The sequence below is a fragment of the Pecten maximus genome, chromosome 19, assembly GCF_902652985.1.
Source record: "Pecten maximus chromosome 19, xPecMax1.1, whole genome shotgun sequence".
In the NCBI taxonomy this organism is placed as follows: domain Eukaryota; kingdom Metazoa; phylum Mollusca; class Bivalvia; order Pectinida; family Pectinidae; genus Pecten; species Pecten maximus.
Window position 1 is genome coordinate 30,179,332 of NC_047033.1, and position 22,541 is coordinate 30,201,872.

A 22,541-nucleotide genomic window follows, 5' to 3' on the forward strand; every position below is an offset into this window, starting at 1 on the left:
GTATTATTGTGTTGAGTAAAATTCAATGTTAAATGATAATTTTCTTTATTTTTTTTTTATAAAATATCAAAGCAGCTGATTTAACTCAACAACTCGGAGAGAAATGGTGAAATGACTTCTAATTGAGAGACAGAACCTAACTTGGCAGATTTACAGTGCTTTAGAACAACTAGTCGTACCGGGGTCCACCCCTTTAAAACAGACCTAATAAACAGAAGAAAAGTCTTTACACATCCGTCACATATTTCAAATGTCTATAGATATTTGTTTTCTCTTGACACACTGCAAACAATCTTGTTATTAGTCCTAATTTACACGCACTATCTCGTGATTCTCGAGGCTGTTCACTGGATCAATCTTAAAGTCCATTATATTCAATATTTCATAATTTTTGAAAGTAATAATTTCTCCTATATCAATATATAATCACAGAAAAAATATTCCTGAATCCACACAATTTCCGCTCGAATACGTTGTTTTAATCCACTTGCACATTATATAAACAGCGAAATATTTGGCCACTGTACACTTGTAGCTTCATAGCTAAATAAAAGTTAGCGAAATTCCAACCAATTTAATCCACCACTGTCAAAATTGTATGGAGCATTTAAATGCATTGTGTATTATAAAACCCAGTGAAATGTAAGTCCCTGCTCTTTAAAGTTTAGTGCATTCACAATCTTCGCCAGCCATACATGTATATATCTACGTTAAAAGAATTCAACACTGTCGCTCAATGGCAGTTGACGAAATAGACGTCGTAAATCAAAACACCTTACATACGTCAGTTTTCAATGACTACTGTTCAAACTAAACATACTTTTGTTGTTATATTTTCACTGGCCTCAAACATAAGCAATAAAGTATGTTTGTTTTTGTCGATGTGAGTGTGATAAATGTCGATTATAAGCGCCCTCTTGTAGTTCAGGTGTAATATAGGTCACGACTACCTAAGATTATTGATTCGGTATTGATCTCTGCTATAGGTACACTAGTCAGATATTTAAAGATTTGATTAGTGGCAAAAACAAAGGGAACTTTATGTATGAAGCTATAGAATTTCTTTGATATTAAGTTTAATTTTCCCCATGTAGTTTTTGACATTTCGCCCCCCAATCTAGTTTTGAACATATCGTATATCAAGTCCTATATGTCTTGAGGTCCTAGAAGGAAAAAACAATTTAGATCCCAAAGTAATTCTATAAGTCTGTTACTATAGAGACAATGTTCTGAGGTCATTACCAAACCTGTTTATTTAACTGTCGATCTTATCACTGTTTGGTTTATTTTGTTTTAAATGTCCTATAAACAGACAGGGTCATTTAAGGATGTGCCAGGTTTTGGAGGTGGAGGAAAGCCTCAGAGTACCTGGAGAAAAACCACCGGCCTACGGTCAGTACCTGGCAACTGCCCCGCGTAGGTTTTAGGTTTCGAACTCACAATCCAGAGGTGGAGGGCTATAGTGATAATGTGTCAGGACAACTTAACCACTCGGTCACCGCGGCCCCTCTTATCACTGTATCAGACCAACCACTGGTATATATACTCAATTTTTAAATTAATCAAATTTTATAGGGAAACTATAGGAGCTATAATGTTTTTAATTTTGAAGGAAATAAAATAATCTTTATTTATATGGAAACGGAACTGTTACTTATAATGGACACCTGTACAACAGTGTTGGCTCCATTTAAATCATCACTATGAAATCAATATCTGTTTTCATTCCTGACAAAGAATTTCGCTTAATGATGCGTACCATTTACACAATGTTAGGAATGGACAAATCCAACACAATCCATTCCATTTTCCCATTTTCTACCTTTCAATTCAATAGTTGATCAAAGATTGGAATTATGTTATTGTTAAATGTCAAACAATGTAATGTCAATTTAGTATAAAAGTTTGAAAAAATGCTCAATTTAAAATCTAGATCATGATCACATACATGTATATATACTGATCAAAGCTCAGCTGAAAACAGCAATATATACTGTTTATATTACAGTCAAACCTGCACGAACAATCACCTGTTTATAACGACCACCTGTCTATAACGGCCACCTGTTTATAACCACCCCCTTTCTATAACGACTGTTTTGTAACAGTCCTAGTTTTTACTATATAATGACACCCTATATAATTACTACCTGTATATAACGACCCCCTCTCTATAACGACCATGTTGATTACTTCCCCAGTTTTTACTATATAACGACCCCCTATATAACGACCCCCTCTCTATAACGACCCCCTCTCTATAACGACTGTTTTGTAACGGTCCCAGGGTCTACTACATAATGAACTTTATATAATGACTCCCTGTCTATGACGACTGTTTTGTAACTGTCCCAGTCTTTACTATATAATGACACTCTATATAACAACCCCTGTCTATAACGATCGTTTTGTAACTGTCCCAGTCTTTACTATATAATGACACTCTATATAACAACCCCTGTCTATAGCAATCGTTTTGTAACTGTCCCAGTCTTTACTATATAATGACACTCTATATAACAACCCCTGTCTATAGCAATCGTTTTGTAACTGTCCCAGTCTTTACTATATAATGACACTCTATATAACAACCCCTGCCTATAACGACTGTTTTGTAACAGTCCCTATTTTTACTATATAATGACACCACCTGAACAATACAGTCCCCAGAATCCCTGTATAATGTCTATATATATATGAAGCAGTATTTTATATATCTAAGATTATACATGCAGGTTATATTAACAGACAACATAGTAAACAATTATGTATTCAATCATATACAGCTATATTCGTTTTTCAGTTCAAATGTTTACAATGTTATATATACATATCACAAAAGCAGAAGTAAGATAAGAATGATAATGTAATTAATTTATACAGAAATAGTTACATTGTTGTGTTTATACTTCAACTTTGATAATCTCCTTAAGATACAGACTAAAAAACTAGCTAAAACACTTAAATAAAATATAAATAGGTTGTCAGATTATATATAAACAAGCCAATTGGGCGGTATCATGTTTAGAAGGCAGTCTATAATGTAAGAACTTTACTACTGGAGAAAAATTAAGGAGATATGTGTTACTAGTGGTGGTTCGATGATAAAAAATAATCGAAAATTATCAAATAAAAAAAAAACAATCGTCTTTGACAATTTCAAAAAGGCAATCAATCGGAAATTTCTGGAAGTGACCATAAGTCTTTGGCTTCGTATATTTTTCTAATGTTGCTGAACTAAGCAGTAGGTGATCTTATATTTCTATATATTCATTGGTCGTATACAAGCGATTAAGGAGATTTAAATATATTAACAACTGTATAATGTTGATAACGTGGCAAAGGTTAACACATGTAATAAATGTACATGAGATGTACATAAATTTCTTACAAAAAGGTAATTCTGTGCTAAATTAGGAAACCGATTATAATTGATATTCGATCAATTTTGAGTTTCCGATTATCAATTCTGAAAGTGAAAATCAATTTCAATCACTATAGATAACCATAAATGGACTTATTTTCAAACTTAATCAAGGTTTCGTTATCCATAAACAAATGTAGATAAGATCGAGATCACTAACAACATTGTATGACACAATCAAAAGAGACACACGAGCATTTCTGTGTCCGCCATGAAATGTGGCGGCGACAAAAATGGGTAAGATTTCTACATCAAGGTAAGGGAGATAACTCCTTGTCTACAAAATGTGCCGGGTCACAAAAACCGGCCAGGGAGGAAGGAACCAGGTGTGAGGAGCTAAAGGAAGAAAAGAGGATATCAAAACACACGACATAATGAAAACAGCTGAAAGCTCCAGGGATGTTCAGAATTTCTGAAGCATGAAATGTTTCTGCATTTATAATACTCTCTGGTTAATTTAAGCTGCACATGTACAAACTGTTTTAGTTGGCTGCACAAGGTCAGGTGTTAGCTGAAGGTCATGTGACATCATATTCCATGCAGGAGTATACACAGGATGCATGCCAAAAACTGAAATTGAAACTTACAGTGAAATCGACGTGACTTACAATCTCCCCGCTGTTTGTACAATGTACGGACGACTTTGGCACTGCCGAAACGCTTGAAACGTCGACTCACGTTATTGTAGAACCAGTCACATGACTGCAGCTTCAGTTGGCTGTTAAAAAGAATGACAACAGAATTATTTTTTTTATATCTTAGAAAAAGGTAAAGTAATTACCTCAAATAACACAAAAGAGACAAAATCAAATCCTAGAACAAAAAATTTAGAGTTATCTGGACGCATACCTCAGTTATGCATGACTTATGATTATCTAGTCAGATAATAGCAATTTTAAAGATTACATTTGCTCGCTTTGGGCAGGAAAAAAGTTAAATAAATTGCATGAAGCTACATATACAATGTACTGTATATACAAACTATACACCCCCACCGGATGTGAGATTATATACCCAGAATGAATCAATGAAAACTTTGTGATAAACAAGCTTGTCCAATGAGATTCAGCTCTGATTAACTTAAGGTCAAAATATAGGTCAGTGTGAATATGTGACAGAGGTCAACCTAATGGTCCTTTGATATAGGTCAAAGGTCAAAAGTTAAGGTCATAGTGACTTAATTTGGCACATGGCACAACGTCTCGCCTAGGTGAGTCTATGTCCCAAATAGGAAGAATGGAAGGATGGATGGAAGGATGGATGGAAGGATGGATGAAAGGATGAAGGAAGGATGAATGGAAGGAAGAATGGAAGGATGGATGGAATGAAATGAAAGGATGAATGGAAGGATGAAGGAAGAATGAATGGAAGGAAGAATGGAAGGATGGATGGATGGAATGAAATGACAGGATGAATGGAAGGATGAAGGAAGAATGAATGGAAGGAAGAATGAATGGAAGGCCGCCTGGCAGGCTGGCTGGCCTGCTCCTGCCCGGCTGCACCGCTTCATGGACGAGAATGGAAGGAAGAATGGCAGGATGAGTGGAGGATGAGTGAAGGTGCATGGAGGATTGGAAGGATGGTGAATGGATCGGCTAGGTGTGTGGACTGATATGAAGGCATGATGGAAGGATGAATGGAAGGATGAATGGAAGGAGCGATGAAAGGAAGAACGGACGAACGGACCAGTTCCCCCCAGTTCCTTGGACAAATAACACAAATGTATCACATTACCTAATGACATAAACATCAGACCCACCTCCATCAAACTACTTTTAGCCTTTATAATTCACTTCCTATTAACAGCCAGGGTCATTTAAGGACGTGCCAGGTTTTGAAGGTGGAGGAAAGCTAGAGTACCCAGGGAAAAACCAACGACCTACGGTCAGTACCTTACAACTGCCCAACGTGGGTTTCCATCTCGCAATCCAGAGGTGGAGGGATAGTGATAAAATGTCGGGACACCTGAACCCTTAGACCCTGACCTTTATAACCGCATTCAAAACCAACTACAGCAATTTTTAATTTTCATGGAAGCATTACAGTCGATAAAAGTCCCCACTTACTGTTCTTTGACACGGACATTACAGTCGATAAAAGTCCCCACTTACTGTTCTTTGACACGGACATTACAGTCGATAAAGTCCCCACTTACTGTTCTTTGACACGGACATTACAGTCGATAAAAGTCCCCACTTACTGTTCTTTGACACGGACATTACAGTCGATAAAAGTCCCCACTTACTGTTCTTTGACACAGGCGTTACAGACGAATCCTCCCTTTTCCATGTCGCGGGAACAGCACGATTTACAGATGTTCAGGTGACAGTGACCGCAGGTTTGTTTACGGTTGAAAATGAGGCCAAACGTCTGACAGCAACGGATACAAACATTCTCGTTCAGTTTTGTTTTCTTCGCGAGAACCTCTGTCTTTGTATCCTCTTCCTTCAAATCTTCTTCGATTTTTCTGACATAATGAAATACTTTAAATGAAAATTTCTATCATATCAAGAGATTTCATTGCAGCAAAAATAAGAGATTATTACATTCTAGGCTCATATGGAAATTAATTAACGTATAACAAGATCAATAATTTAATTGATATGCCATGACCATTTACATGTAGGTGATCTCTTGGAATTATTGAACATTAAAGTATTATGACATAGCCACCAGTCTAAGATTCTGTTTATCATACAGCTCATATTTTCAGCTAAATATAGACAAAAGCAAATACTTCAAATTTATTTCTTTAAAAATCAGGCAAATTTTTATATGGACAGCAAGAAGGTGTATCTCACCAGGAACCAATGTGTGACGTCATACAGTAATAGTAGTCCTGACGTCATACAGTGATGGTAGTCCTGACGTCATACAGTGATAGTAGTCCTGACGTCATACAGTAATAGTAGTCCTGACGTCATACAGTAATAGTAGTCCTGACGTCATACAGTGATAATAGTCCTGACGTCATACAGTGATAGTAGTCCTGACGTCATACAGTGATGGTAGTCCTGACGTCATACAGTAATAATAGTCCTGACGTCATACAGTGATAGTAGTCCTGACGTCATACAGTGATAGTAGTCCTGACGTCATACAGTGATAGTAGTCCTGACGTCATACAGTGATAGTAGTCATGACGTCATATAGTGATAATAGTCCTGACGTCATACAGTGATAGTAGTCCTGACGTCATACAGTGATAGTAGTCCTGACGTCATACAGTGATAGTAGTCCTGACGTCATACAGTAATAGTAGTCCTGACGTCATACAGTGATGGTAGTCCCGACGTCATACAGTGATGGTAGTCCCGACGTCATACAGTAATAGTAGTCCTGACGTCATACAGTGATGGTAGTCCCGACGTCATACAGTGATAATAGTCCTGACGTCATACAGTAATAGTAGTCCTGACGTCATACAGTAATAGTAGTCCTGACGTCATACAGTGATGGTAGTCCCGACGTCATACAGTGATAGTAGTCCTGACGTCATACAGTGATGGTAGTCCCGACGTCATACAGTAATAGTAGTCCTGACGTCATACAGTGATGGTAGTCCTTACGTCATACAGTGATGGTAGTCCCGACGTCATACAGTGATAGTAGTCCTGACGTCATACAGTGATAGTAGTCCTGACGTCATACAGTGATGGTAGTCCTGACGTCATACAGTGATAGTAGTCCTGACGTCATACAGTGATGGTAGTCCTGACGTCATACAGTGATAGTAGTCCTGACGTCATACAGTAATGGTAGTCCTGACGTCATACAGTGATAATAGTCCTGATGTCATACAGTGATAGTAGTCCTGACGTCATACAGTGATGGTAGTCCTGACGTCATACAGTAACAGTAGTCCTGACGTCATACAGTGATGGTAGTCCTGACGTCATACAGTGATGGTAGTCCTGACATCATACAGTAATAGTAGTCCTGACGTCATACAGTGATAGTAGTCCTGACGTCATACAGTGATGGTAGTCCTGACGTCATACAGTGATAATAGTCCTGACGTCATACAGTGATAGTAGTCCTGACGTCATACAGTGATGGTAATCCTGACGTCATACAGTGATCGTAGTCCTGACGTCATACAGTGATAGTAGTCCTGACGTCATACAGTGATAGTAGTCCTGACGTCATACAGTAATAGTAGTCCTGACGTCATACAGTAATAATAGTCCGGGCGTCATACAGTAATAGTAGTCCTGACATCATACAGTGATAGTAGTCCTGACGTCATACAGTAATAGTAGTCCTGACGTCATACAGTAATAGTAGTCCTGACGTCATACAGTAATAGTAGTCCTGACATCATACAGTGATAGTAGTCCTGACGTCATACAGTAATAGTAGTCCTGACATCATACAGTAATAGTAGTCCTGACGTCATACAGTGATAGTAGTCCTGACGTCATACAGTAATAGTCCTGACGTCATACAGTGATAGTAGTCCTGACGTCATACAGTAATAGTAGTCCTGACGTCATACAGTAATAGTAGTCCTGACGTCATGCAGTGATAGTAGTCCTGACGTCATGCAGTGCTAGTAGTCCTGACGTCATAGCTTATTTGTGACTTCACAAGTCATGCCCATGTAATGTGGAAGTATGTTATAATCAACATTCATGGAGTGAACATAAACAAGACATATAACTCAGGGCTCATAGTCATGATTATTGTTTGTTGTTGGATATTATATACATGTTTCAATTGTTATGATTCATTGTTTCTAAGGTTTCATTTATAAATCTAAATTTTCAACTTTTTTGTTGTTGTACCATCGTACATTAATCAACCTTGTTGGCTCTGACAGAAGCGCAGTGCTATTAATCAAAATTCTGTGGAAGGAAACCAGAGTACTCAGAGAAATCTCATGTGGTCAGACAAGTGACCCCATACCTTTTCATGTCCAAATGGGGAACCCAGGCTCTCTGGGTGAAAGGCAAGTGTGTTACCAGCTCTGACCACCTTAGGTTACTACATCTGTCTAAATTGTGTTGGATATTGTAGGTTTTGCTCGTTATGAGTCATTGTTTCTAATGTTTAATTTATTACATCAAATACAGAGATAAAACCATTATAACTAAATTTAGTAAGTTCTTCCGCTGGAACAGCAGGTGGAAGGAACATAGTGATAAAATGATGCCATCAATCCTGATGTGATAAAACATAAGAAATGGAAGGAGATAAAATTCATCATTACTTACTCTAGCCGGGTCTTTTCCTTCTGTCGCAATTCAAAATCTTTCTGGAGAACTTGTAAGATTTTCTCACACTCCGTCGCACTCAAATGTTCGAGATTCATCTTCCGCACGATCCCCTTGTCCGTCAACATTGTGAACGTTTGACGAAGAAATCACTTCACCGAGAAGCTTTTCACGTAACTCACACGATCCGGTTAAATAAAATGTTCACATGATCTCCATCTTCAACTCAGCTGGTAATCAGATCGAATAAACACATTATAATTCTGCAGACAAATAATTCGTAAAATTAATGAATTTTATATCCACATCATCAAGTGAAATTTTAAAAGTGAAACAAAATCACAGTAGGTATAGTAATTAATCGCTTGTAAAAGTCGCTTTCAAGTCTGAATCCTTTGTAAAGTTCTCGTGTAGTTAAAGTTGTAGTGTCCGCTTTAACTATGGTGACCAAACTTGTAGGAAAAGCAACATGAGCCAGATGGAGAGGAGACTAATGTGGACTGGACAGAGTTATCTCCCATGTCTGGTCGAATGAAGGACAGAGTGGAGAAACATCCTACAAAATACAAAACAAAAGTTTCAGTTTAATGATGGTGATATACGCTGTAATGAATTCTGCACTTACTATTAAAAAAAATATATATTTAAGGATTAATTTAAATATATTTTCATGTCATGGAGACATGATAACACAAAAATTATCTCCCATGTCTGGTCGAAGATAGACAACTTGATTACTGTAAGCCTGTAATAAATTAATCAAATACACAAAATTGATAGAAGAATATTATAGTTGAGATGTGATGTTCCACCTGACATTTAGAATGTCTTTAAAATAATTACTTTACAGGTAAGCAAAGAATTTTGAATGTCCAAAAATCAGCTCCCTGAACCTAATCAGGGACTCTCTAAGGAACATACTGATTGGATCACTGAAGTGAACACCACTGAAGACTGACCAATAGACAAGTACCAACAAAACACGTCCTAGGATCCGCAGGCTTACGGGCCGGCACACAATAAGACATTATTACAATAAAAAATTAAAATCACAGACTATATCCTAAATAAACTGCAAAGCAGTTATGATGATACTATTATGTACACTCTGGTTTTTTCACTTCATAACATAAAAATACTTTCAAGTTGATACTTTTATTTAATGAACGGTACCCAATCTCTGTGAAAATCTAATTTTTTCAGATGGATATGCCTTTCATTTATAAATTATTATGCCACTGTATCAGCCAATCAAAAGCGACATTATACATATAAAGGTGTCATTTTCTACCTTTAAGATAAAACACATTTTTAAGCCAATGAAAAAGCTTGTTACAAGCAAGATTAAATTATATAGGTATAAAAGTACATTTTTTAAGATTCCCGGTAAAGTTTTCCTCTGTGGATCTTGTTAGTTTTTAATTGGCAGTTTTCCACTGATTATCCTCTATATGTTCCAAAGTTTGAACAGTCGAGGATTTTGAACAGTCGAGGAAACACTTGTAATCTCTATCGCCATCAAACGTTTTATGTCAAAAATTACATTAAGCGATTCAATTTAATGACATGGCAAATATTTACATTGTTGTAAACCAAAATTTCTCTCATCCATGCGATTAAAGGTTGTGTTCTATAATTTACGTAAAATGACGTTAGACATTTATATGATAGAGAACAGCTTTAAATGTTGGAGATTTTACAGGGAACAGATCATCACACAGATTATGACTTTTCCATGAAGCAATTAAGCATTACCATTGATACGTAATCACAACTCACTCACTCTGCCATTGTAGACTTTTTAGTAAAATCCAAACCGAATCAGAACTCAATCATCCTCAGCTATATCTAAACAATGTCGTCAGACCTCACGATCAACTACTATCAATTGGTTACTTTGATCTGGTGGGACATTTTGTAGTCATGAGTGGAACAGCCTGAATGGATTACAGGAAAAACTAGGTCAGTATGATATTAACATCAAATAGTTTAGATATATTTATAGGGGATACCCCCAGATATATCTATAGGGGATACCCTCAGATATATTTATAGGGGATACCCCCAGATATATATATAGGGGATACCCCAAGACATTTTTATAGGGGAAACCCCCAGATATATTTATAGGGGATACCCCCAGATATATATATAGGGGATACCCTCAGATATATTTATAGGGGATACCCCCAGATATATATATAGGGGATACCCCAAGACATTTTTATAGGGGAAACCCCCAGATATATTTATAGGGGATACCCCCAGATATATATATAGGGGCTATCCCCAGATATATTTATAGAGGATACCCCCAGACATATTTATGGGGGATACCCCAGATATATTTATAGGGGATACCCCCAGATATATTTATAGGGGATACCCCCAGATATATATATAGGGGACACCCCCAGATATATTTATAGGGGACACCCCCAGATATATTTATAGGGGATACCCCACCCCCAGATATATTTATAGGGGATACCCCACCCCCAGATATATTTATAGGGGACACCCCCAGATATATATATAGGGGACACCCCCAGATATATTTATAGGGGACACCCCCAGATATATTTATAGGGGATACCCCAGACATATTTATAGGGGACACCCCCAGATATATTTATAGGGGATACCCCACCCCCAGATATATTTATAGGGGACACCCCCAAATATATTTATGGGGGATACCCTCAGATATATTTATAGGGGATACCCCCAGATATATTTATAGAGGATACCCCTAGATATATCTATAGGGGATACCCCAAGATATATCTATAGAGGATACCCTCAGATATATTTATAGGGGATACCCCAAGACATTTTTATAGGGGAAACCCCCAGATATATTTATAGGGGATACCCTCAGATATATTTATAGGGGATTCCCCCAGATATATTTATAGGGGATACCCTCAGATATATCTATAGGGGATACCCCAAGACATATTTAAAGGGATTCCCCCAGATATATCTATAGGGGATACCCCCAGATATATTTATGGGGGATACCCCCAGATATATTTATAGAGGATACCCCCAGATACTTTTATAGCGGATATCCTCAGATATATTTATAGGGGATACCCCCAGATATATTTATAGGGGATACCCCCAGATATATTTATAGGGGATACCCCCAGATATATTTATAGGGGATACCCCCAGATATATTTATAGGGGATACCCCCAGATATATTTATAGGGGATACCCCATCCCCAGATAAACTGCCAGGGGATACAATATATGATTTCAATTATGTGTAAATAATACAAACACTAAATCTCTTTTCAATTTTACAGTTCAATAAGTTTAATGAAAATAATCTATACTTTCAGTATTCATATTTTGATTCAAAAGATGAAAACAGTGACATAAGTATGTAGTCTCATAAACAAACTTCGAAGACACAATGATGACAATTGTTGTTCATAGCTACAACATTAAGTCAAATGATATACATATATATATATAATGTCTGGTCACTTTGTCTATAAATAAACTATAAAACTGGTTGGCCCACATTGTTTACTTTTTCTAGCAATCTTGTTCTCATAGCATGCTTTTATTTATTGTGATGCGTAAAAGATCTGTTAACATTACAATGAGATCTCTACAACTAATGTAAAATCTGATATTATTAAAGGTTATGATACAACAGTTGATAACAGGGTAATGTGACTCAGTGGAGAGTGCTAAAAACGTAAACAAATTTATTTTACAACAATTAAGAAGGAAGTTGTAAACTTATATCAATCGCTTAAATTTTAGTCCGAATAGAAGAACATAGGGATCTAAGCCCAGTGGATGAAACCCATGTGGTCGGGCAGGGGACTCAATACATTTTTGCTTCCGATCTGGGAATCGAACCCCGGCTGCCTAATTTAAGTGAAAGGCAAATGTGTTACAACTGTGCCACCTGACAACTCATACTGTAGTTTTAAATAACATCTAGACTTACCTCTTCAATGGATACTATCCAGGTATATACATTAAAATGTCAATGTAATTTAAGTAGAATATAGGATGTTGGTTTATAATTAGAAACAACAGATGTCGACTCCCTTCTGGCATATTTCACCATATGATAAATATACACACATTGTCTGTAATTACCAGTAAATTGTGTGGTACAGTAGGCAATAGTAACATAAGGAGTTGTTTTCCTCATAGAATATTATATACATGTATAGACAGACATTGGGCATATACCACGCTGTTTATATACATATACTGTATATCACATGTAAATGTGCCCTTTTATTATATAATTAATGCAGATAATTTTCATCTGAAATTGAGCAGATCAATATTGTGTCAGAATCTTATGTATACAGACAAGTAACTACTTAAAAAGTATAGTTAGCTTGATAGAATTCATACCAACATTTTCATATGAGAATCAAAATTTTAAAAAAAATCATACTTTATTTTTAGCTAAATTGAGATACATGTATTTACTAAAGACATAAAGACTGTTTTGAGAAATGTTTCAGTTCATATGCTTAGTATTTTATATTGGAAGTAAAATAATAATCAGTTGAACATTAAAAACAAATATATATATAAATACAGACATTTTTTACATTATTTAATTGAGTCAAATCTGTAAAGTTTTTGATAAATTATGAATTATCGACTATATCTACAAATTGTGAATTCTTAAATCTAATGATGGCTGCGCAAACCAGATCCTTGATCGGCAGAGATTTCCTTCATCAACATCAAAAAGTTTACAGGACAGGCAGTGATATATCCATTTACATTAGTGTGTTTCTGTAGCATTTCAGGAATTTAATCAAATTTCCTTAATTGAAATATATGCAGACAGACGATATTGATTTCCCCTGTCACCGGTAGGATATCATATTCTGTGGCTTGTAATCATAAAATCTGTCTGCTCTTCTCACGTAACAGAGACAAATATTTTATATATTACATTCTGCCTTTTTCACTGACCGATTGACCAATTTCTGACCGACTGACCAATTTCTGATTGGCAGTTGATACTTGTGACTCACACCTGTAACCTGCAGTCTCTTGCTTAGCGCTCAGCATACAAGGAGTGGGACGACTGGTTCGCCCGTTGTCAGTATAATGTGACCGGGTGGGGTGTGCTGCTGGGTGTTTTCGGCAGTATGCTTCAGTGAGGTAGCACTATAAATCGGCAAAAGTTCCGGCCTATCACAAGGAGACTTAACCCGAACATACCGCAGCCTCCCAAAACACACATACGCACTCACAACACTCATGCATGCATGCATGGGAGGCCTTCCTATGACCTTGGCTGTTAATAGGACGTTAAACGAAAAACCAAACCAAACCAAACCAAACTCTTCAAAACTTGATACAAATATCTCGAAACCCATCGAATATATTGAAAATATATCAGCTAGAAAATGTCTTCGTTGAATAATGAAAGGCCATTCAAAGGAGTAGATAAATAGGTTCCTCTCTTTCTGAATAAAATTTTTTCTCCCTCCAACATTATGTCCTTCTCACAGGTGATCCCTCCTCTAAATCTGTAAACCTCTGTCATCATTTCATGATTCTCTAAATTGCGCCTCCTAATCTGGAATCCCCCTCCTCCATTCCCCCCTCCTTTATTTTTACCTCTACCTTTCCCCTCCACTCCCCAATCTTCCTATATTCCCCAACAGTTTCCCCTCCCCTCCCCCAATCTTCCTATATTCCCCAACAGTTTCCCCTCCCCTCCCCCAATCTTCCTATATTCCCCAACAGTTTCCCCTCCCCTCCCCCCAATCTTCCTATATTCCCCAACAGTCTCCCCTTCCCTCCCCCAATCTTCCTATATTCCCCAACAGTTTCCCCTTCCCTCCCCCAATCTTCCTATATTCCCCAACAGTTTCCCCTCCCCTCCCCAATCTTCCTATATTCCCCTACCTTTCCCCTCCCCTCCCCCAATCTTCCTATATTCCCCTACCTTTCCCCTCCCCTCCCCCAATCTTCCTATATTCCCCAACCTTTCCCCTCCCCTCCCCCAATCTTCCTATATTCCCCAACAGTTTCCCCTCCCCTCCCCCAATCTTCCTATATTCCCTGACAGTTTCCCATCCCCTCCCCCAATCTTCCTATATTCCCTGACAGTTTCCCATCCCCTCCCCCCATCTTCCTATATTCCCCAACAGTTTCCCCTCCCCTCCCCCTATCTACCTATATTCCCCTACCTTTCCCCTCCCCTCCCCTCCCCCAATCCTCCTATATTCCCCAACAGTTTCCCATCCCCTCCCCCAATCTTCCTATATTCCCCAACAGTTTCCCCTCCCCTCCCCCAATCTTCCTATATTCCCCAACAGTTTCCCCTCCCCTCCCCCAATCTTCCTATATTCCCCGACAGTTTCCCCTCCCCTCCCCAATCTTCCTATATTCCCCAACAGTTTCCCCTCCCCTCCCCCAATCTTCCTATATTCCCCAACAGTTTTCCCCTCCCCCCCCCCCCAATCTTCCTATATTCCCCGACAGTTTCCCCTCCCCCTCCCCCAATCTTCCTATATTCCCCAACAGTTTCCCCTCCCCTCCCCCAATCTTCCTATATTCCCCAACAGTTTCCCCTCCCCTCCCCCACTCTTCCTATATTCCCCATCGGTTTCCCTTTCCCCTCCCCTCCCCCTCTCTTCCTATATTCCCCAACAGTTTCCCCTCCCCTCCCCCCAATCTTCCTATATTCCCCTACCTTTCCCCTCCCCTCCCCCAATCTTCCTATATTCCCCGACAGTTTCCCCTCCCCTCCCCCAATCTTCCTATATTCCCCAACAGTTTCCCCTCCCCTCCCCCCATCTTCCTATATTCCCCAACAGTTTCCCCTCCCCTCCCCCCCATCTTCCTATATTCCCCTACCTTTCCTCTCCCCTCCCCCCATCTTCCTATATTCCCCAACAGTTTCCCCTCCCCTCCCCCAATCTTCCTATATTCCCCAACAGTTTCCCCTCCCCTCCCCCAATCTTCCTATATTCCCCTACCTTTCCTCTCCCCTCCCCCAATCTTCCTATATTCCCCAACAGTTTCCCCTCCCCTCCCCAATCTTCCTATATTCCCCTACCTTTTCCCCTCCCCTCCTCCAATCTTCCTATATTCCCCAGCAGTTTTACTGCCAGAATGATGAATAACAACATTTCATACAAGATTATGTTTGTAAACTATAAATGAAGCTTAAAGTCAAAACAAGGGCAGATAATCCTGTTATAATCCAAACATTCCGATCATACCATATACATCAGTTTTATGATTTTAGTTAAAAAATGTCAGATTTCCGATTTATAAAAATCAACTACAAGTGACAGGTTTGTCTGACTTCGTTTACGTCACTTTCTCAATACATTTGTGATTTTGTATAGAAAGTAAATCTGGACAATATAATGTGACAATGTGATCGTAAGATGCTGTACACAAGTAAATCTTTATAAATGTGATGACTACTCCTCTATTGTAACATGGAGAGCCATGTAAATGGTGGTGTTATCTGGTCAGGCGACAGCTGGGTGTCCACCTGGTACAGTACATAAAAAGTTTACATATACATCCACAATGTTACTGTATGTATATTCTCATCAACATACAGTGTGTTTGACCCCTGTGCCCTTGAAAATAGGTTGTCATTTTTTAATAATTAGCACTTCATCCCAGGAAAATACTGGGCAAAACATATTACCCAGAGTCTAAGAAAATGTTCAAAGTTTTAATTTTGACCCCAGTGACCTTGAAAATGGGTCAAAGTCATTAATATGAGGAAAGATTACAGTACAGTACCGTCAAAGGTACCTCAGACAAAATATAGACAAGTCCCTCGGTCTTCTGGGACTCATGGAGGAGAATATTCTTAAATTCAATATATTTGATCCTGTGACCTTTAAAATTGGTGTCAAGTTCATTATATCATTATATACTGTCAAGTTCATTATGTAATGAAACTTTATTGTACTGTATCCCAGAATGAACTAAACAGATGGACACATGGACAGACGGAATGAACTATACTTATGGACACATGGACAGACACAATGAACTAAACAGATGGACACATGGGCAGACACAATGAACTATACTGATGGACACATGGACAGACACAATGAACTATACTGATGGACACATGGACAGACACAATGAACTAAACAGATGGACACATGGACAGACACAATGAACTATACTTATGGACACATGGACAGACACAATGAACTAAACAGATGGACACATGGACAGACACAATGAACTATACTGATGGACACATGAACAGACACAATGAACTATACTGATGGACACATGGACAGACACAATGAACTATACTGATGGACACATGGACAGACACAATGAACTATATACTGATGGACACATGGACAGACACAATGTACTATACTGATGGACACATGGACAGACACAATGAACTTTACTGATGGACAGACACAACGGACATTACTGTGGACAGACACAACGGACATTGGTGATGGACATGTTGTAGCCACCTGGTGTGGATCGATCATTAGAGATTACAATTCAATATGTTGTTGATGAGAAATTGCCTCTAGTCCTAAGGCACGTACATCATGCCACCCAGATATAAGGGCGGGTCAGACCTGTTGTAAAATACACCTACTTATTTTTGTGAACAAGTTTTCTCTGCAACTTACAATATTAGGACATGACTGTAAACATGTAAATAACTTACTGTACATTAATCAGGGGCAGATAAACCACCACCTGTCACAGGTATTTAACAGAGGACAATATCACCTCGGTCTCACAATAACGTATCGCCCACAGCCTCCAGTATTATGTTACCAGATTACCTGTGTATATCACAGGTACATGTTAACAGGTAAATCAATGTATACCTTTGACAGAATGACTTTTCTGTAGAACAATAAAATTTATTAAAAAATCTTATCGGTTTCTTGAAGCTAATAATTTATCTCCCTCCCCAGATATACATCAATATACAGTACCTATGCATTTTTTTTAGATTATGAAACATGGCATCAAATCAACTTGTTGGATCAGTAAAAATATTTATAATTTTCATACACTAAAGCAGCCACACAGCCTTACTTCTCATCTTTTTGAAATCTCTAATACTGGAGAATTCAAGATTTCAAGATAAACTCTAAGATATCTTAGAGATCTCGGGATCCTCTAAATGGATGACTAACTATGTCGCAAGAAAATAGCTTGGTAAATAAATTGAATTCTCAGCTTCATGCAGCCTAATTAATATAAACAGTCTAGTTAAAAAAAACTGGCTCCCCGTGACCTTAATAGATACATTTTAGAAAATGAATGTAACTCTCTGCTACCGTAATGGGTCTAATAGATATAGTACATATGGGATTAATAAAATGAACTTTGATCAGGCTACCTGGGGGGTTTAATAGAAATTTTTAGTATATGGTAAATAAATTGAACTTCAGACTACCTGAGGTATTTATCGGAATGTTTAAATACATGTATATATATGGTAAATAAATTGAACCACAAGATGATCAAGGGGTCCGGGATCAGGGCTACCTGGGGTGTTTATTAGAAATTTTTCACATATGGTAAATAAATTGAAATCAGTATACGTACTGCCTGGGCTATTAATAGAAATAGTATGGTAGATATAAATTGAAATGTTTTATGTGTCAGCCAAAATATTCCCATCAGTTTAAAATGTCATACAATGAACTTCACACATCGGTATACATATGGTATATATATATAGCTATATATTCTCCTGGTACAGTATATACCGATATATAGGTAAATTGACAATACAAGTATACTTTGAAAATTAAGTTTCTGTTACTGATGTCCTTCGAATGAAATTTAAACGGGAGACTATATCAATAAATCTTATACATGTAATTTATAATTCAGCTGAAAATAAATTTGTGAAACACATGTCCATGCAATCTCAGTGCGGCACTTTGAAGTTATTGGAGCTGAACATAAAATCTAGTCTGAGTTCAAAATATGTCAAACTTTCAAAAACATACCTGGTTATAGTTTTCACGTGCCATGAAGTGATTATTACAATAAGACTCTGAATCTTTCTAAATTCTGTATCAAACAAGCTGGGTTATATATGGTGTCAATACACAACATCTGTATACTGGTAGACTGTATTAGTCATTATATATATGTAGTTTTGATAATGTCGAAACATGATTTCATTAACCTGAAAAAATATCTACCAAGTACAAAGCCCATGTCTGGTAATAAGCCCATGCCTTGTGATAGGTCCACCATGCTTGCAATTAGTATAAAAGATAAAATTTGTTATATAATTCTACCACAATAAGCTCTACATTTAATGACTCCTGGACCAACATTAGGATAAATATGGTACACTACAAACCTGAACCAGGCTAGTACAGACGATAATGAACAGGACCAGGCTAGTATAGACGATAATTGGTCTGGACCAGGCTAGTATAGACGATAATGGTCTGGACCAGGATAGTATAGACAATAATGAACTGGACCAGGCTAGTATATATGATAATGGTCTGGACCAGGCTAGTCAATAATGGTATGGTCTAGGCTAGTAGAGACGATAATGGTATGGACCAGGCTAGTATAGACAATAATGGTCTGGACCAGGCTAGTACAGACGATAAGGGTCTGGAACAGGCTAGTATAGATGATAATTGTCAGGTTCCCTGGACATGGCTAGTATGGACAATAATGGTCTGGACCAACTCAGGTCCATGTTGTTATGGTTACGCTACAAACAGTTCTCTGGACGTGGCTAGTATGGACAATAATGGTCGGACCAACTCAGGTCCATGTTGTTATGGTTACGCTACAAACAGTTCTCTGGACGTGGCTAGTATTGACAATAATGGTCGGACCTGAAAGCGGGTCCCTACTGTTTTGGTTACAATACAACCCATTCGTGACTTGAAATGACAATAATGATCTGGATGAACTTGGGTCCCTGTTGTTTCAGACAATTGACTGACAATCAGAAAACCTGCTGCGATTGTAATAGACCATTCCCAGAAGGCCACATCCTCAAATAAGGCATCGCCATTTCATTCTGCTGGTCTTAAGTCAGATATAGCAGGGCACAAAATTTAACCATTTTATCAGAGGACAAATGACTTTGTAATGAACCAAACCCAAACAAAGGGAGAAGGTTTAGTACTGTTTAATGTTCTATCAGCCCAATAAGTCCATTACAGGTGACACCTAAGGGAGAGAAAACAGTAGGATTATGTATCAAATATCACAGCTAATTGTTGGTGAAGAATTTCTTATAATTGCTCGATCAACATATTCCCAACAACATGTATTACTGAAATGTTTTCGACCAATCATCTAAAGAAATCATACCCTCAAGGTGACAGATAAATCATACCCTCAAGATCACAGAGAAATTGTACCCTCAGGGTCACAAAGAAATCATACCCTCAGGGTCACAGAGAAATCATACCCTCATGGTCACAGACAAATCATACCCTCAGGGTCACAGACAAATCATGCCCTCAGGGTCACAGACAAATCATACCCTCAGGGTCACAGACAAATCATACCCTCAGGGTCACAGACAAATCATACCCTCAGGGTCACAGACAAATCATACCCCCAGGGTCACAGACAAATCATACCCTCAGGGTCACAGACAAATCATACCCTCATGGTCACAGACAAATTGTACCCTCAAGATCACAGACAAATTGTACCCTCAAGATCACATGGAAATCATACCCTCAAGGTCACATGGAAATCATACCCTCAGGGTCACAGACAAATCATACCATCATGGTCACAGACAAATCATACCCTCATGGTCACAGACAAATCATACCCCCATGGTCACAGACAAATTGTACCCTCAAGATCACAGACAAATTGTACCCTCAGGGTCACAGACAAATCATACCCTCAGGGTCACAGACAAATCATACCCTCAGGGTCACAGACAAATCATACCCTCATGGTCACAGACAAATTGTACCCTCAAGATCACAGGGAAATCATACCCTCAAGGTCACATGGAAATCATACCCTCAAGATCACAGACAAATCATACCCTCAGGGTCACAGACAAATCATACCCTCATGGTCACAGACAAATTGTACCCTCAAGATCACAGGGAAATCATACCCTCATGGTCACAGACAAATCATACCCTCAGGGTCACAGACAAATCATACCCTCAGGGTCACAGACACATCATGCCCTCAGGGTCACAGACAAATCATACCCTCATGGTCACAGACAAATTGTACCCTCAGGGTCACAGACAAATCATACCCTCATGGTCACAGACAAATTGTACCCTCAAGATCACAGACAAATTGTACCCTCAGGGTCACAGAGGAATCATACCCTCAGGGTCTCAAGGAAATCATACCCTCAGGGTCACAGACAAATCATACCCTCATGGTCACAGACAAATCATATTACAGGATCACAAGTTAAGGAAATCATACCCTGGGGATGACAAGAACATGCATACTTCATCCATTCATACATTTTTCTAAAAAGTGTAATAATTAAAATTGATAATAATATTTCACCATGTACATGACTATTAGATATAGGAATTGAATTGGAATGAAGAATATATTCATCAAAAATACCTGGTATTAAGGATTTACATCAATACAAACCTGAATGAAGAACATTCAACTTTAATTTCCAATTAATGAATCACATTAAAATCCTTGTTTGATCTGATTAATGAATTCCATTGAAATCCTTGTTTGATCCAATTAATGAATCAGATTAAATTCTTGTTTGTTCAATTAATGAATTCCATCAAAATCCTTGTTTGATTACAACCTCTGCAATCTAACTATTTATCAGGAAATCATATCATTCAAATACAGGTCAAAGTCACCACAAGAGGTCAGGGTCAAGGTCAAAAGTGACGTAGTACATGCAGTACTGTATCAAACTTTTCCACTGCAAATATTGTTTCATTGACCTGCATGTCAATACCAATGTCGCATGTGACAAAGGTCAAGGTCATATACAACAAAGGTCAAGAGGACATCCTAAAAGGCCAAGAATGTAACACATCTTAAAATGTCAGGAACACTTCCATCAAAGGTCAAGGTTATATCCAACAAAGGTGAAGAAAACATCCAACAAAGGTTAATGTCACTTTGTAAAATGTCCAGATTTGTTTGTGAAAGAGCAGCTGGATTAATTGCTGTTAGACTGAAAGAGAGCAGTGAATTCATATTTATCCAGTCCACACACTGACAGTTGTATACATTCCTGCAGCCTCAGCAGCCGGAGGATATCTGATATATCATGTGTCAGTGCCCTGTGTAGATACTACGCTGTATTGATCGGTATACAGCCGGTATATAGCTAACATATCATACACAACCGAGTCACATCAGTAAAACTTTAAATTAAAAAAAAAAAATTAAAAATTTATATCTGCTTTTTTTTAACATGCCTTTGTAAAATCGGTTTCATAGTGACAAAAACATCTTTGAGTTATTTATTTGAACACCAAAACATAATTTTTTTTTCTGAATAAAATTTTATCAAGCTGATAGCGCAAGAAAATATGCATAACTGCATGGTATTCGTTCTCCGGAGGTATAGCCAGTATAATCAGCGATATGGGGTGACATTCTGTTATTTGTTCGTGGCTTTCTCTGGTAATTATATGTTAATAAAGCTCTAACAAAACACATGTAATTAGTCCCGAGATGATAATAACTCTCGATTGTAATCCCAAACGTCAAATACACAGAATGCAACTAATTTCCGTAATTGGTCCATAATTGTTTCAATCATTTTAAAAAAGTAATATGACAGGATGTTTGCATGAACATACAGGAACGAGGTAAAGTACCCTGACATAAAAATGATATGCCTTTTGTTGTCATCAGAAACTTTCACGCAGCTGTAGGCTAGAATCAAGCC

At 37.9% G+C, this 22,541-nt stretch overlaps 1 protein-coding gene across 1 annotated transcript in view; it reads right to left on the reverse strand.

Annotated features, from left to right (window-relative positions):
• The window catches only part of LOC117318172 (titin homolog), a 142,062-nt gene that overhangs the window by 103,037 nt on the left and 16,484 nt on the right, over positions 1-22,541 (reverse strand). Inside the window, exons 2-4 of the mRNA XM_033873193.1 lie at positions 8,641-9,196; positions 5,670-5,891; positions 4,033-4,142 (exon numbers count right to left, since the gene is read on the reverse strand). Coding sequence (XP_033729084.1) covers positions 4,033-4,142; positions 5,670-5,891; positions 8,641-8,768 — 460 coding nt within the window. The 5' untranslated portion in view covers positions 8,769-9,196. The remainder of the gene's footprint in view (positions 1-4,032; positions 4,143-5,669; positions 5,892-8,640; positions 9,197-22,541) is intronic.